Here is a 14,847-nt window from a genome sequence, read left to right on the forward strand (position 1 = left end):
TTTTGAAAAAAAAAAAAAAAAAAAAACTTTGTTAAGCTGTAATTCACATGCCTTACAGCTGACCTGTTTTAAATGTACAGTTCAGTGGTTTTCGGTACATTCAGGGTTGTGCAACCATTCCCACATCTAATACATTTTTACTAACCCAAAAAGAAACCCAGTGTACTTAGTCATCAGCCCCCGATTCTCTCGCCCTTCTCCAGCCCCTGGAAATCACTAATCTGTCTTTTGTCTCTATGGACCTGCCTGCTGTGGACACTTCACATAAACAGAACCATACTAGCTGTGGCCCTTGGTGACTGGCTTCTTTCCGGTGCTTTACCTGGTTAATCCTCTGTTCCGATAGCAGGTGAGGCTGCCAGAGGCTCTTGCTACAGGTTTCCTTCCCTCCCAGCAGTCTGCAGATAATGCAAGATAGTGAACTTCAAATGGCTTTTGAACTTACAGCAAAAAGAAAGTACAGCACCGTTTTCAGGGAATTTTGTTAACAGATATTTTGATGCACTGTTTAAACATGATGCTGCTTAAGATTTTTAAAATGGTTTTAATAAGATAATCCAAGCTCCACATATTCAAAAAATACCATTTGGTGTTCTTATTTATATTCCCATGAAACGATCACCACAGTCAGGATAATGTACATTAGCTGTCATCTCCAAAAGTTTCCTTGTGTCTCCTCTGGGCTGTTGCTTGTTTTTGAAAAAATACGTATTAAATGAGATAATATTTAGGAGTCAGTGGTGAGAGGCAGTATGTGTGAAGGCTAGCTGGGGTGACCTCGTGTGTATGTCATCACTGTTTTCTCCTCTGTTAAATGAACATAGTTAATAGGAGCTACCTGCAGTGTTATGGTTGGTACTAGATTAATCTTTTTTTTTTTTTTTTTTAGATTTTGAGAGAGAGAGAGAGAAAGCATGAGCAGGGGGGAAGGCAGAAGAAGAGGGAGAGGGAGAAGCAGATTCCCCACTGAGCAGGGAGCCCAATGTGGGGCTTGATCGCAGGACCCCTGAGATCATGTCTGAGTGGAAGGCAGATGCTTAACTGACTGGGGCACCTAGGCCCCCTCTGGTTGGTACCAGCTTAAACATTATTTTTGAAGAATAGTTAGTGCGGTATTTAGCACTCCATAAATGATAGCTCCTGTCAGTGTTATTTTGTGTTAAAGTGCTTGATATCCTCGATTCATCATCATCATCACTATCAGGTGCCTAGCATGAGGCCTGTAATACGTGGCAGCTTCCCAGGTGATATTCATTCCCTCCCTCTTTCTTCCTTCATTTTTGAAAAGGTCACCACATGACATTCATTATTCTACCAACTTTGAGAACTGATTTGAAAAATTTACACTCCTTTATCTTACAAGTTTCATCGAACACATGATGTGTTCATCAACTGCCCTGTGCGTTGGGTACTGTGGGTGGTTCCAAGTTGAGTAAGACAGGAGACATCCTGTTTACCACAGTGTGGGCAGGATGTCCACGGAAGGTGCACGAACAAAGTGGCAGGGACGGTGGGTGCTGGAGTGATCGTCCCTGTCTATGGAGACTCAGTCTGGGCCCTGTGAAGGGTACACAGATTAAGTTCTCAAAGGGATTAGAGGCAAGGCATTGTAACCTGAGAAACGGGATCAGTATTGTGCGGGGCTCTCAAGTGGTCCCGGTGTAGGTGGGACACAGGCCTGCAGGAGTTGGGTGAAACAGCTGGAAAGGAAGACTGGGGGTTCCACGGGTCGGCTTCCTCCTGGGCTGAGGAGGGGAGATGGGTTTTGTCAATCGGTGAAGAGTCTGTAAAGATGTCCCAGGGAGAGAGCTATACTTAAGTAGACTCTTTCTGAAGTGGCTCTTGTGTACGGATTGAGTGTGAGAGTAAGACAGGTGAGCAATCAGGGAGGACTTCAAAGTGTCTGGATAGTATTCAGGATCTAAACTAGATTTATGGCTATGAGAAAAGAAACCAAGTAAAAGCGTCGAGTTGGTGCCTGACCAGTTGTCCAGGTTGCGGTTTCTTTCCCCATCTGGAATTCTTACACAGTGCCTACAGCGCGACAGCCACTCCTTCTCCGGTCCCCGCAACAGTGAAGTGTGAGTACAGTTGTGCCCGTTTTTCAGATGAGGAAACTAAAGTGTAGAGTGGCTAAGAGGCGGCTTTGCTGTCCTCCACCTCTGCTGCTCCTGCTCTTCCCCAGTCACAGCCCTTGTCCCACTCAGACCATCTGTGACCTCTCGCTCTCCTCCACTAGCATCTCCCCACACTCGCTCTGACTGCTGTCTCCGCTGGTCATCTGTCATCTGGGCAGCTGTTGTCACCCATTCTAGGTCATCATTTACACTCCAGAGGGATTTTTCTCTAAACCTTACTTGGGACAAGTCTTTTTTTTTTTTTTTTCCTGATTCATTTATTAGTGAGTGTGTATGTGCACATCAGGGGAGAGCAGAGGAAGAGACTCTCACTCCCTGCTAAGCACGAGTCAGATGCGGGGCGCAATCTCACGACCCTGAGATCATGACCGGAGCCAGAATCAGGAGTTGGGTGCTTAACTGATGGAGCCACCCAGACGGGTCTCTCCCCCATCGACTCCCCCTTTAGAATGCTTCCTGTTTCTGGGTGGACTAGGGCATTCTTACTGTTCTGATCCTTTACAGATTGTCCCCTGTCCCCAAACGCCATGTTCCCGCTTGGCTCCGTGCCTTTGCTTGGGCATTTTCTGCACCTAGAACGACCTCCTTCCTTTTTTCTGGCATCATGAACTTCTCATCAGTTCTTCCGCAGCTCACACAGGCTCCCGTGTCCGATGCTTTTGGCGCCTGGGCCCTTCATTCCTTCTCATTGGCTGTCGCACACCTTGTATGTCCCCTAATTATCCGATGCCACACTCCCTCTGCATTGATTTGCAGCAACTTACAAACATACACAGGGGAGTCAAAACCGGACGGATGAACGTAGGAGAGCAAGTGCACCGTCAGTGCAGAGAAATACAGGCACGATCAAAGTCGGTGGAGCAAGTCTTGAACACACGTCCCGTCCGGGCGGGGCCGGGCCAGGAAGCACCTTGCCCCAAGGGACCCTGGGCGCCCTAGAGCGTTAGTGTCAGAGCGAATGGGTTAGACGGGGGTCCTACGGGGCAGCCCGGGGTGGGCAGAGGTTTAGGGCAGCCCCGGGGGGGGGGGGGGCAGAGGTTTAGGGCCGCCTTCCGCCCGGGGCGTGACCCTGGGGACCCGGGATCGGGATCGGGTCCCGCGTCGGGCTCCCTGCATGGAGCCTGCTTCTCCCTCTGCCTGGGTCTCTGCGTCTCTCTCTCCGTCTCTCATGAATGAACAAAATCTTAATAAAAAAAAAAGAAGGCAACGGTTTTCTAAGCGCCAGGACGGACCCTGAGGCGGACCCCTGAGGCGGACGTGCTGCTTGATCCCGCCGCCGCGGAGCGTGAAGGCCCCCGGAGGCAGCAGTAGGGCGCTGTGCCGCGGGGACTGCGGTCGCCCCACCCGCCGCGGCCCGGGGAGCGCCCTCGGGGACCCCGCGGCTCCCAGTCGGGCCCAGGGTCCCAGTCGGAGGAGGCGGCCCTGCCCGAACGGGGCTGCACGTCTTCCCGAGGCCGCGGTGGACAGCTGCGGGGGGGGGGGGGGGGGGGGGAGCAAGCCGCGGCCCAGGTGCACGTGTCGCTCGGCTGCGCTGCCCGCGCCCTCGGCCTCCGCTCGGCTTCCCGGGGCAGCACCAGCACGTGCCAAGCAGAACAGCGCGTGTCCTGCACGAGGTCCGGGCTCCCACCGCCCTCCTCCCCGCAGCCCCCCCTGCCCCCCCCCTGCTCCCCCCCCCCACACCGCCTTTCTTTGTCTCTCTCCCGCGCAGGAACTCGACAAGGAGCTCCCGGTGCTGCGGCCCTACTTCGTCGACCGCCCCGAGGCCGCGGGGGTGAGCGGGGCGGGCCTGCGGGTCACGTGGCTGGGCCACGCCACGGTCCTGGTGGAGATGGACGGGCTGGTGCTCCTCACCGACCCGGTGTTCAGCCCGCGCGCCTCCCCGTGGCAGCGCGTGGGGCCGCGGCGCTTCCGGCGGGCGCCCTGCTCGGTGGCCGAGCTGCCCGCGGTGCACGCCGTCGTCCTCAGCCACAACCACTACGACCACCTGGACTGCGGCTCGGTGCGCGCGCTCAACGAGCGCTTCGGGCCCGAGCTCCGCTGGTTTGTGCCCCTGGGCCTCCTGGACTGGATGCAGAAGTGCGGCTGCGAGAACGTGATCGAGCTGGACTGGTGGGAGGAGAACTGCGTGCCCGGGCACGACAGCGTCACCTTCGTCTTTACGCCCGCCCAGCACTGGTGCAAGAGGACCCTCCTGGACGACAACAGGGTTCTGTGGGGCAGCTGGGCCGTCCTGGGGCCTTGGAGCCGGTTCTTTTTCGCCGGAGACACTGGCTACTGCTCAGCTTTCGAAGAGATAGGAAGGAGGTTTGGCCCTTTTGACCTGGCAGCTATTCCCATCGGAGCGTACGAACCGAGGTGTGTAGACGCGGCTCCGGAGCTCTAAAGCACTTGCGAACTGGGGATGTCCTGTGAGGTCATCTGTGACTTTTTTTTTTTTAAAGATTTTTTTTATTTATTAGAGACACAGAGAAAGAGAGAGGCAGAGACACAGGCAGAGGGGGAAGCAGGCTTCATGCAGGGAGCCCGACGCGGGACTCGACCCCGAGACCCCGGGGTCACGACCTGGGCCGAAGGCCGCGCTAAACCGCTGGGCCACCCGGGCTGCCCTCAGCGGATATTCTTAATATATTAAAGCATCTTATTTGTAATTATGAAATTTTTTCCTGTGTCACAATATATAAAGATCATATATATAGTGATGATCTAATGTGTACAGGTTACGCAAATCCCTCACAGAATTCCCCTTTGCTGCTTGCATTGCAGCTGTCTTGTTACTAAACTGGGAGAAGGCCAGGAGCACAGTATTTGCTCTAAGAGAATTAAACTGTGGGAGCCTCTACTGTGTAATCCATTTCTTTGGCCAGTACTAACAGTTATAGAAATAAGAATATCAATGAAATTTAAGAGTATTCTATAAATGTGCAACCATTACACCAACACAGCTTTCATTAGTATCCCTGTGGGGGAATCTCCTCTCACCGTATTCTGTCCAAGTTGGTTAGGAAGTTTTGTTTTTATGTATTTTTTGTTGTTTTATTAAAAAGTAAGCTTGTGCCCAGCATGGATCTTAAACTCACGACCCCAAGATGAAGAGTCATAAGCTCTACTAACTGAGCCTGCCGAGTGCCGTAGGATGTTGTTTTTATTGTAACTTTCACACCAAAATAAAAAATTTTAATTTATTTCAGATAGACATGAAGGTAGAAAGGCATATGTCCATCCCTTTGATTTGCTATAGGACTTAAAAAAGAAATCAATAGAAATACCAAAAACTATCTGCATCTTGTCCTGAATTCCCAGTGTCAGGACACAGGGCGAACAGTGCTTCTCTAATCTGTTGAGTAGAACACAGTGGCTTTGTTTCTAGGTTCCCATGGGGCCGGCAGCTTCTAACAGTAAATAACAACCCTTTAGCTCTTGCAGATGGATGAACTTTTCCATGGTGTGTTCTAAAAAATGCAGAAGCACCTGTTGAATCTGGGTCCATGAGTCTTAACTGACTGCAGCAGAGCAGGCAGCAGCAGAGCTGAGATACACATTCCCAGCAGTGGGTAAGGCTGGGGTCCGCAGGCCCCTGCCTCCTGAGCTCTGCTCTTCCGTAGGCATCGGGCAGCTTTACAGCGGTTTCCACACTCTCTCCCCATAATCCCCCTTCTCTATCCTCTTCTTGCTGAATCCTGCACCTCACTGTTCACTTGTATCATTTTTATTTATTTTATTTTTTTATTTATTTATGATAGAGAGAGAGAGAGAGAGAGAGAGGCAGAGACACAGGCAGAGGGAGAAGCAGGCTCCATGCACCGGGAGCCCGATGTGGGATTTGATCCCGGGTCTCCAAGATCGCGCTCTGGGCCAAAGGCAGGTGCCAAACCGCTGCACCACCCAGGGATCCCCAAAATGCCCACTTTTTAAAATAACAGTAAGACAGATCTTCAGAATAAATGGTCAGTAAAATCAAAGACCCATGAAACAACGTCTTGCCTTCCAAAGGGGAGTTTGGCTTGAGACTTAGCTATCGCATAGCAGTTTGTATAAGATTTTTCTTATTTTGTTTCCAGCAGAAGAGTGGACTCAAAAGAGATGGTTTTGCCTGTCTTACTCTTGTGCAGAACCTTTAAAGGTTGATTAGATGAAGTAGTAATTAGAATTTATATTTTAAAGCCAGAATTAATAAATTGCTATTTTATCAGGTGGTTTATGAAATACCAGCACGTGGACCCAGAAGAAGCTGTGAGGATTCACATTGATGTTCAAACAAAGAAATCTGTGGCTATTCACTGGGGGACTTTTGCCTTAGCAAATGAGGTGAGTGACTATGATAAAAATAACTTTGGTTACGTGTTGGACCTGAAAGGATTCAGGCATCGGCACACCCTGCATGCAGTGTGCTCAGAGACCAGACTGAAATCAGAACCTGCACGGTCCTACATGAATTAGAGGGATTGATCACTTTTATTAGAAAAACAGTATTTATATACAGTAAAAAACATAACCCCTCAGTACATGCTGTGCTTTTGGCTTATTTCTGTAAATGAAGCATCATTTATAGAACAAAAAGTGTGTATAGTCTTGGAAAATAGGGAAATGAACCGATTATGCCTTCCCTCTCAAGGGGGCATTTATTCTAGCAGAAGATGTAAGGTGTGTACATAACTCTAAAACAGGTGTTGATAGAAGTGCTTTGCAGTGGAACAAAGTGGTCTCATGACTCATGGACTGTCACTGATTTGGAGGGGGTGGGGAGGGAGGGCTTCATGGAAGAGGTGACATCTGAACTTGGCTGTGAGAAGGCAAGGAAGGCATTTCAAGAAGAGGAAGGGGAGGGAATAGGCTTGGAGGCAGCAAGCAAAGGGGGTATAGTGAAGAATTGGTTCAGCCAGAGTATGGATGTGACATGAGGGCCATGGGGGAAGTAAGGCTGGACAGTTTGGGACTTTTTAGGAATATGTTATTCATCCAGTAATGAACAGTGATGGAGTGCTGTGTGCCAGGTGTTGGGATAAATGGTGGTTTTTCTCCCTAGACTAACACAGAAAAACTGATTTTTTTTTCCTTTAGGTAGTTGAATCCTAGAACTTAGCTATCAGCCAGGGTTCTGGGATAAGCAGAGCGATAGCAAAAAACATCTTTTCTGGATCTAGGGTCTGCCCTAAGAAAAATTTTGAAATGGGTGGTTGAACTTAGCTTCTACTTTGCTTTGTGTGGCCGCTTCCCCACCCCAGGGCCACTCTGCAGGAACCCTGTTTCCAGGCTGTTCCTAGGCACTCCCTCCGCCCTATTTCTGGCCTGCTCTCTCCCTAACTAACTTGTTCCATAGTTACCTAACACACTGCCTGCCCACCCCCTCCGGCCCCGTCAGAATTCCCACCCTACCATGCAGCAGCCTTTGAGCCAAGCAACGGAGGGATGGAATGGAGTGAATAAATGAAGGACCCCAGGGCCAGGGAGGATGAATAACAGGATGATGCGTGTGTACGTGAAGGGGAAATTGGGTACTGGTTTCCTGTGACCTGCCCTACCATTTGGTGGCAGTTTCTTATTCTTTGTGTGTATCACGTGCATCCATTCCACGCATATAGATGTAGATATGTGGGTGTATGTTCCATATAGTATCTACACAGAGACTTTTATGAAGTCATACTACTTTATTAAATCTGTTCAAAGGTGGGGCACCTGGGTGGCTCAGTGGTTGAGCGTTTTCCTTTGGCTCAGGGCGTGATCCCGGGGTTGTGGGATCGAGCCCCACATTGGGCTCCCACAGGGGCCTGCTTCGCCCTCTCTCTAGGTCTCTGCCTCTGTCTCTCATGAATGAATAAATAAAACCTTTAAAAAAAATTAAAACCCCGTTCAAAGAGAAGAATCAGGATGATTCCTAGACTTTTAACAAGTCATTGGGAAGATGGTCATGCTCTTTACTGAGATGGGGAAGAGGAGAGGCTAGAAATCTATCTATTTCTTTCTTTCTTTCTTTCTTTCTTTCTTTCTTTCTTTCTTTCTTTCTTTCTTTCTATCTTTCTTTCTCTTTCTTTCTTTCTCTCTCTCTCTTTTTCTCTTTCTTTTTTTTTTTTTTTTACCACCTTTCTTAATGAAACCTGTAACTCAATCATAAGTCTTAGCAATTTAGAATGTGTTCATACTTTGACATTAGATGCATAAACCTGAAAACTATGAGTTTGTTAAATTATAAAGACAGAATTTGGGGGTATTTACCCTATGAGTAAGCACTGTAAACATGATTTACATAAAAGTAGTTCTAATAGCTGCTTACTAGACAGCAGACTGAAGAGGTCTTTAACTTGGTAACACTTAAAAATTGTGTGTTGGTTTTCTGTGACCTACCTGCCCTACCATTCAGTGGCAGTTTCTTATTCTGTGTGTATCGTGTATACACACACACACACATATAGCAAAATTTAATTTATCTCAGTAATTATGAGTGAGTTTCCTACATGATGAATTTAAGCACTAAGACTTAAAAATTCACTGGTTTTGGTGGAAACAAATTTCAGGCATCACAGAAGATATGTAACTTTTGAACATATCCTGTTGGGGTAGATCATAAAAGAGTGACCCTCTAAAGGGAATTTGAGTTGTCTGGGCTGCTTCCCTAGTGCCGGGCACTTCCTCTACTCCTTCACTCTTACCTCTCTAATCTGCTGTCTTGCTGTATGGCTCTAGGGCATTTCCACCTCCCTCGTGGGACTGAAGTATACTTGCACAATGAGATTGCTATCAGTCACTCAGAAAGGCTTTCTTGCCTTCTAAGGTTACTTCTAGATGGCCAAAATACCCAACAGACCCATGAAGAAATAATGCAACGTCAAAGTCCACACTAAATCAGAGCCAATTAAGTGACTGATGAGCTACGAAAAGTACTAGTGTAGGGTGATTGTATAAGTGTGTCATTGTCCAAGACTCATAGGGCATTGGGGTGTGCATGAGGTGGGGGTGTGTTTGTGTGTGACTTAATTAACAAAGCACGTTATTTTTCAGTGGGAAATTTCATCCTTTTCAGTCCCCTCATACTAACATTTTGAAAGGGAAATGCTTTGACTTAGGTTGTCAAAGTTAAAGTTACACTTTATGGGTGATCTATTAGCAATTTCCTATATGATCCAGAAGTGTACAAGGGAGGAGACCCACATGGCCAATACCTACCTGACAGACCACCTTTCTTAGGCCACAGAAAACTTTCCTGATTTTCCTAGTGCATCACTGGCTGTCCCTTTTTGGTCACTGCTGGTTCCCCTCCTGCCTCCCACCCCCTCAAGCAGGGAGTGCCCTTGACTCCATCTGGGCCTCTTCCCTACTGGGTCACTCCCTTGAATAGGGATCTTTTCAGTCTTATGGCCAGTGGTCCGTTGTACCTTTCACTCCCAAGTCTCTCCATAATCCATGTTTATATATCCAGCTGCCTACTTGATATCTCCACCTGGATGTCCATTAGGTACCAAAAACTTGAGTTCTGATCTTCCTTCAGAATTGTTTTTTACTTCTCAGAAAATGGTTCTTGTGACTCAGGTCAGAACCAGGACTTCTGTCCCCCATCCTGTTTTCCTTGCATGCAGTCAGGTCAACCTTCAGAATATGTATTTTTAAGTAATCTCTACCCCCAACATGGGACTTGAACTCATGACCCCAAGATTGAGAGAGTCACATGCTCTACTAAGCCAGCCAGCCCCCACCCCCCACCCCCAAATATTTCAGATTTGGACTAGTTTTCACAATTTGACTATTTCTACTCTTTCCAGTCTATTCTCAACACTCTCAAGGGCAGTGACCTTTATGCCTTCAATGTGGTCAGCTTCCCTCCTATTTGGCTCCCACAACTGCTGGCAAAGCCCCATGCAGTCCTGCTCCAGGTCTTGGGTCAAACATGGCCTTTTCATAGAGGATCTCCTAGCCTGTGGTATTTTTTTATTTTAATTTTTTTTAAAAAGATCTTATTTAGAGGCACCTGGGTGGCTCAGTGGTTGAGCATCTGCCTTTGGCTAGGTCGTGATCATGGGTCCTGGGATCGAGTCCCACATTGGGCTCCTCAAAGGGAGCCTGCTTCTCCTTTTATGTCTGCTTCTCTGTGCCTCTCATGAATAAACAACAAAATCTTTTTTTAAAAAAGGATTTTATTTATTTGACAGAGAGAGAGAGAGCATAAGCAGGGGGGGCGGGAGCAGAAGGCTCCCCACTGAACAAGGAGCCCAACACGGAGATGAATCCTAGGACCCTGAGATCATGACTTGAGCCTAAGGCAGACACTTAACTGACTGAGCCACTCTTAGCCTGTGGTATTTAAAATTAAAGCTCCATCCACATTTATCACCCCTCCATATTTTCTCCCCACACTGTGTTAACCACTCTGAGAACATCTTCTTATCCATTTCTTATTCCCATTTTGTTCTATTATTAGAACATAGGCTACTCCAGATAGGCACTCTGAAGACAGTTGTAGGATGGGTAGAGGCAGACCGACCACTGGCCATAGGATCAGAGACTGATTTTTATTCCTACTTTATGCTTCCACACTTTACAGCTTTTCTCATTGAAACGGAGAAGAAAAAAGAACCCCTGAATAAAGGAAAAAGGAGACAAAGGGATATGGGGAAAGTCTGTCTTAGCTCTGTTCTCTGGGTCCTTCGTACACTCCGTAGACTACAGTGTCAGTCAATACTTGGCTAGCGTTTGAGGGTAACAGCCTTCTATGAGCCAGAAACTTTTCTCCAGCATTTGCTTATACACACCCTCTTACTTATAACTTTTAAGCTTCTGTGTTCCTCAAGGGTGTGGTAAGATCTCATTCTATAATACTGTCTTTGGCACATCGATTCCATTTAGATCAGGATTTCATGTAGTCAAACTGATCAGATTTCATGCAATCTCATGACGTTCAGTCTAAGTTGGTACCACATTTGACATTCGTGATATCTAGATAGATTGGGAAGTATGCTATTTCTGTTGGCTTTATTAAGGAGTTTTTTTAAATTTTATTTATTCATGAGAGAGACAGAGAGAGGCATAGGCAGAGGGTGAAGAGGCTCCCTGCAAGGAGCCTGATGCAGAACTTGATCCCAGGACTCTAGAATCATGCCCTGAGCCAAAGGCAGACGGATGCTCAACCACTGAGCCACCCAGGTGCCTCTATTAATGATCCTTGATTAGAAGCCACGATCGACTCATTTGGTAATGCTTGAATGAAAAGGACATTATTTTAAGCAGGCATATGTTGGTTATTTTAGCTTCAACTCTTACTTGAAATATCCTCCAAATATATGCATGGTTAATCCTTTTCCATTTTTCCCCGTCTGCCCTCTGCCAGCATTACTTAGAGCCCCCAGTGAAGCTGAGTGAGGCTCTAGGAAGATACGGACTTAACTCGGAAGATTTTTTTGTCTTGAAGCATGGAGAATCCAGATACCTCAACGCCGATGAGGAAAACTGAATAAATGTGAGCACAGGAGCTATTAGTGACTAAGGTATCCTCTAAGAAAGACCAAGGAATTCCTGAATATGAGGATTTTTTTTTACATTGGGAAACAACTTCTGCAAATTAGTGTTTTATGTTTTGTGTGGTAACTTGCTTGCTCCTCCGACTCCCAGTTCATACAGAGAAAGAAGAGTTCAGAGGTGGGTCATTTCCATAATGAATTGGTGACGGGGGATTAAAATCCTGTCTTAATGGTATAAGCATTGCAATGGAACTATTTTTTTAACAAAAGCACTATAGTGGTAGAATTTGGAAGTTATGAAAACTGGTTTTTGAGGTCTTATTTCTGTTCTTCTGGTTAAGGGCCTCCTGCAAGATTGAGTCTAGCTAGCTAGACTGTTCCAGAGGCCTGCGCATAGAAACCCGCTTCTTGTATTCCCAATAGAGAATGTGGTGAAATCGACAGCCACATGCTTACAGCAGCTCTCCTTGCTCTATCAGGATTAGCTTATATGCCAAATGTGAAGTGATTTATTTTTTTAAGGATAGAAACATAGGTTGGGCTAGGTTCCCATTTTTAAAGACTTAATTTTTAAAAAGAGGAGTATTTTCTGTTGCACGTCTACAATCCCTAAATCAGAAGTGGAGCTGGGCAGAGGCAGGGAAAAGGGGGTGGTTATGAGGACATGATTGGTGACATTTTCTATTTTTAATTTAAAAGACCTGCTAAGCACAAAGATAGCTGCAAGGAAATATTTTATAAAGATAAATGCGGATCTTAAAATGTTAATAATTCTCTGTATTCCATTTTCTCTCCATCTGCTCATTTCTCCCACTCATTTCATAGCTCCAACCCTGAATATATCAATAAGGTCTATAAATATTTTATGTTTTACATGATTCAGATGGCTTATATTTTTATATTAAATGACCTCTAAGCATGATTCTACTTTGGCTAAGCTAGTAATACTAGCAATTAAAAGAAAAGTGGTAATTTTTTTGGGAATTAGCTGACTTGAGTTTAGTCCTTTAAGGGCTCTCTGGCTGCTTGACTGCTCTGAACCTTCCATGAGAGCCGATCAGATACATTGGAGGCCCATCCTGTCTTTCTGCTCCACAGTCTCGGTGAGGTAAACTTTATTCACACAAAATAATCAAAATAGGTTTTCTACACCAAATGCTACCCAGCAGTATCCTATCTTCACATAGTATATATGCACGCCACCTGTTAGCCACTTAATCTCAATTTGAGTCCCTCCACCGTGGATCCCGCCATATGTCACCTGTGCGCACTGTGCCTCAGTTTCCTCACGTACAACAAGAGGACAATTTTGACCTACCTCCAAAAAATGTGAATAGTGATTTTTTTTAAAGCACTTTGAAAATATAAGGGAGAAAACTATTTCTTAAGACATCACTGCCTAATATAGATCAGTAGATCTGAAAGCTGAAAATAGGCTCGTGCTTTTGAATAGTGCATTATTCCTGCTGCAGAGTCCACCATATATATTTAGGGCATGAAACACTGAGGACTGACAACTTTATCTCCTTTTGTAAATTTGAAGAGTCACAGACAAAATAAATGTAAATGATCATTTATCAAAATTTAGCTTTTTTATCTTACAAAGATGCAAATCAGTCAAGGGGAAATGTGTATATAATGATGTGAATGTATGTGATTTGGGGCACTAAAGCAGAAAAAATTTACCCATAAAATAACCTTCAGGAAAAAAAAAAGCTGAATCACCATAAACCTTTTCACTCCAAAGGAACATTCTAGCAAGCAGATGGGAATGGAGGTGTTAGGTTGAGGGTGGATTAGCTGGCGGTGGTGGGGGCTGCTGGCGCCCTAGTACTAGCCCATGTAGTCACCTTCCTTGCTGTTGCCCGCCACACTGAAAATTCATCTCTCACCTCTGCTTTGTGAAGACCAAGTTCATCTTAATTTGTCTTCTCCATGAATGGCCTTAACATTATTTCTGTATTCACAGAAACTAACTGCAGGTCTCTGAGCACTTTAAATCATGTTCCAGTTCATTTAATGAAAAGGCCTGCCTTTTTCTAGGCCTTCTCAGAAGCTTTAATTTTTATTACCATTCACATTCTTTCTACATTGACATCTTGTTTGTGAAGAAGTATATGGAGGAGCTTCATGTTTCCTCGTAGAATCACGTGCAGTTTGTATGGTTTCAGTTTTTTCACTTAGCTGCATTTTTGCAGGGTTTACGTACAAAGCAAAACCAAATTTTGAAAAGTAAGCCAAATCCACTCTCCTGCGTCCATTCAGTCTAACATAGGGCATAATGCCTTTTACTTGGTCTTACCTGATCAGTTTCATTTTGCTCTCCAGTTAGCCAGCACCCATTTGAACCTGTGAGATCTTATGGACAGTCCCTTCCTCCTGTAGTAAGTGATGGACACCCAGAGGTTGGTTTTCCTTGCCCAGAGGGTCGGATCACTCACTGTGGGGGGAATCCCACCCAATAAAAGCCAAGATGTGCCATGACCTACATAGATCAGGAATTCTTTGTGCACTTTGACTTTGTAATTTTTTAGGAAGTTAAAAATGACTCCCCTTTTATCTAACATTTTGACATTTCAAACTCAATGCTCTGAACCCCAGGAACTGGGATTATCTCTTAGACTAAAGACGGAGGAAAAGAAATGGCGTTTTAGAATCCAGTGCTGCTGAAGCACATCAAATCCTAGTTTTTACTCATGCATACATTTGTGTTTTCATAAAGAGGCAGATTAAAAAATTCGTTATAAAGGAATGTGCCTTTCAGGGAATTAGGACTTTTATTTATCAGTAATGCAAACCTAAGTAGTGTTCTTGCCAGCATATACACATTACTACCGTAGCCAGCTGGGAACTAACATGTTTTCACCTTAATACGGAATCCTTTTTCTACTGTAAAAAATATTTCTTGCAAGTTTGATTTCTGTATCAGGCTAACCCTGAAAATACACATTTTTCTGTTTGAGGATTTGTGACTTCCTATGGAAATCCATGTATTTACAAATGAAATTTAAAGTACTTGTACAGCTTTGCCTTAAATACCTGGAGTAGGAAAGCTGCTTGCATATGGATTTACCTAATACTAAGCATGGTGATGGTTATGAACTTGAATATTATAAAACCTGGCTGAACTGAAATCTATTAATATTTTTATTCCATAAGCTACTGTGACAATGATTATAATTAAAATATACAAAAAGCTAAGTAAAATATGGATGAATATTAATAAATAAAGTACTATCAAGAGAAAGCACATAAACTTGTTTTTT

General features: G+C 45.3%; 1 protein-coding gene across 6 annotated transcripts in view; it reads left to right on the plus strand.

The window, feature by feature from the left end:
* Window positions 1-14,833, plus strand: part of NAPEPLD (N-acyl phosphatidylethanolamine phospholipase D) — a 66,759-nt gene extending 51,926 nt beyond the window's left edge. For all 6 annotated transcript variants that reach the window (XM_041774007.1, XM_041774010.1, XM_041774008.1 and 3 more), the window contains 3 exons: window positions 3,847-4,493; window positions 6,329-6,443; window positions 11,452-14,833. In XM_041774007.1, the coding sequence (XP_041629941.1) occupies window positions 3,847-4,493; window positions 6,329-6,443; window positions 11,452-11,574 (885 nt within the window). In that variant the 3' untranslated portion in view covers window positions 11,575-14,833. The remainder of the gene's footprint in view (window positions 1-3,846; window positions 4,494-6,328; window positions 6,444-11,451) is intronic.
* Window positions 14,834-14,847: the final 14 nt, after the last annotated feature.

The sequence above is a fragment of the Vulpes lagopus genome, chromosome 11 (genome assembly GCF_018345385.1).
Source record: "Vulpes lagopus strain Blue_001 chromosome 11, ASM1834538v1, whole genome shotgun sequence".
Lineage (NCBI taxonomy): Eukaryota > Metazoa > Chordata > Mammalia > Carnivora > Canidae > Vulpes > Vulpes lagopus.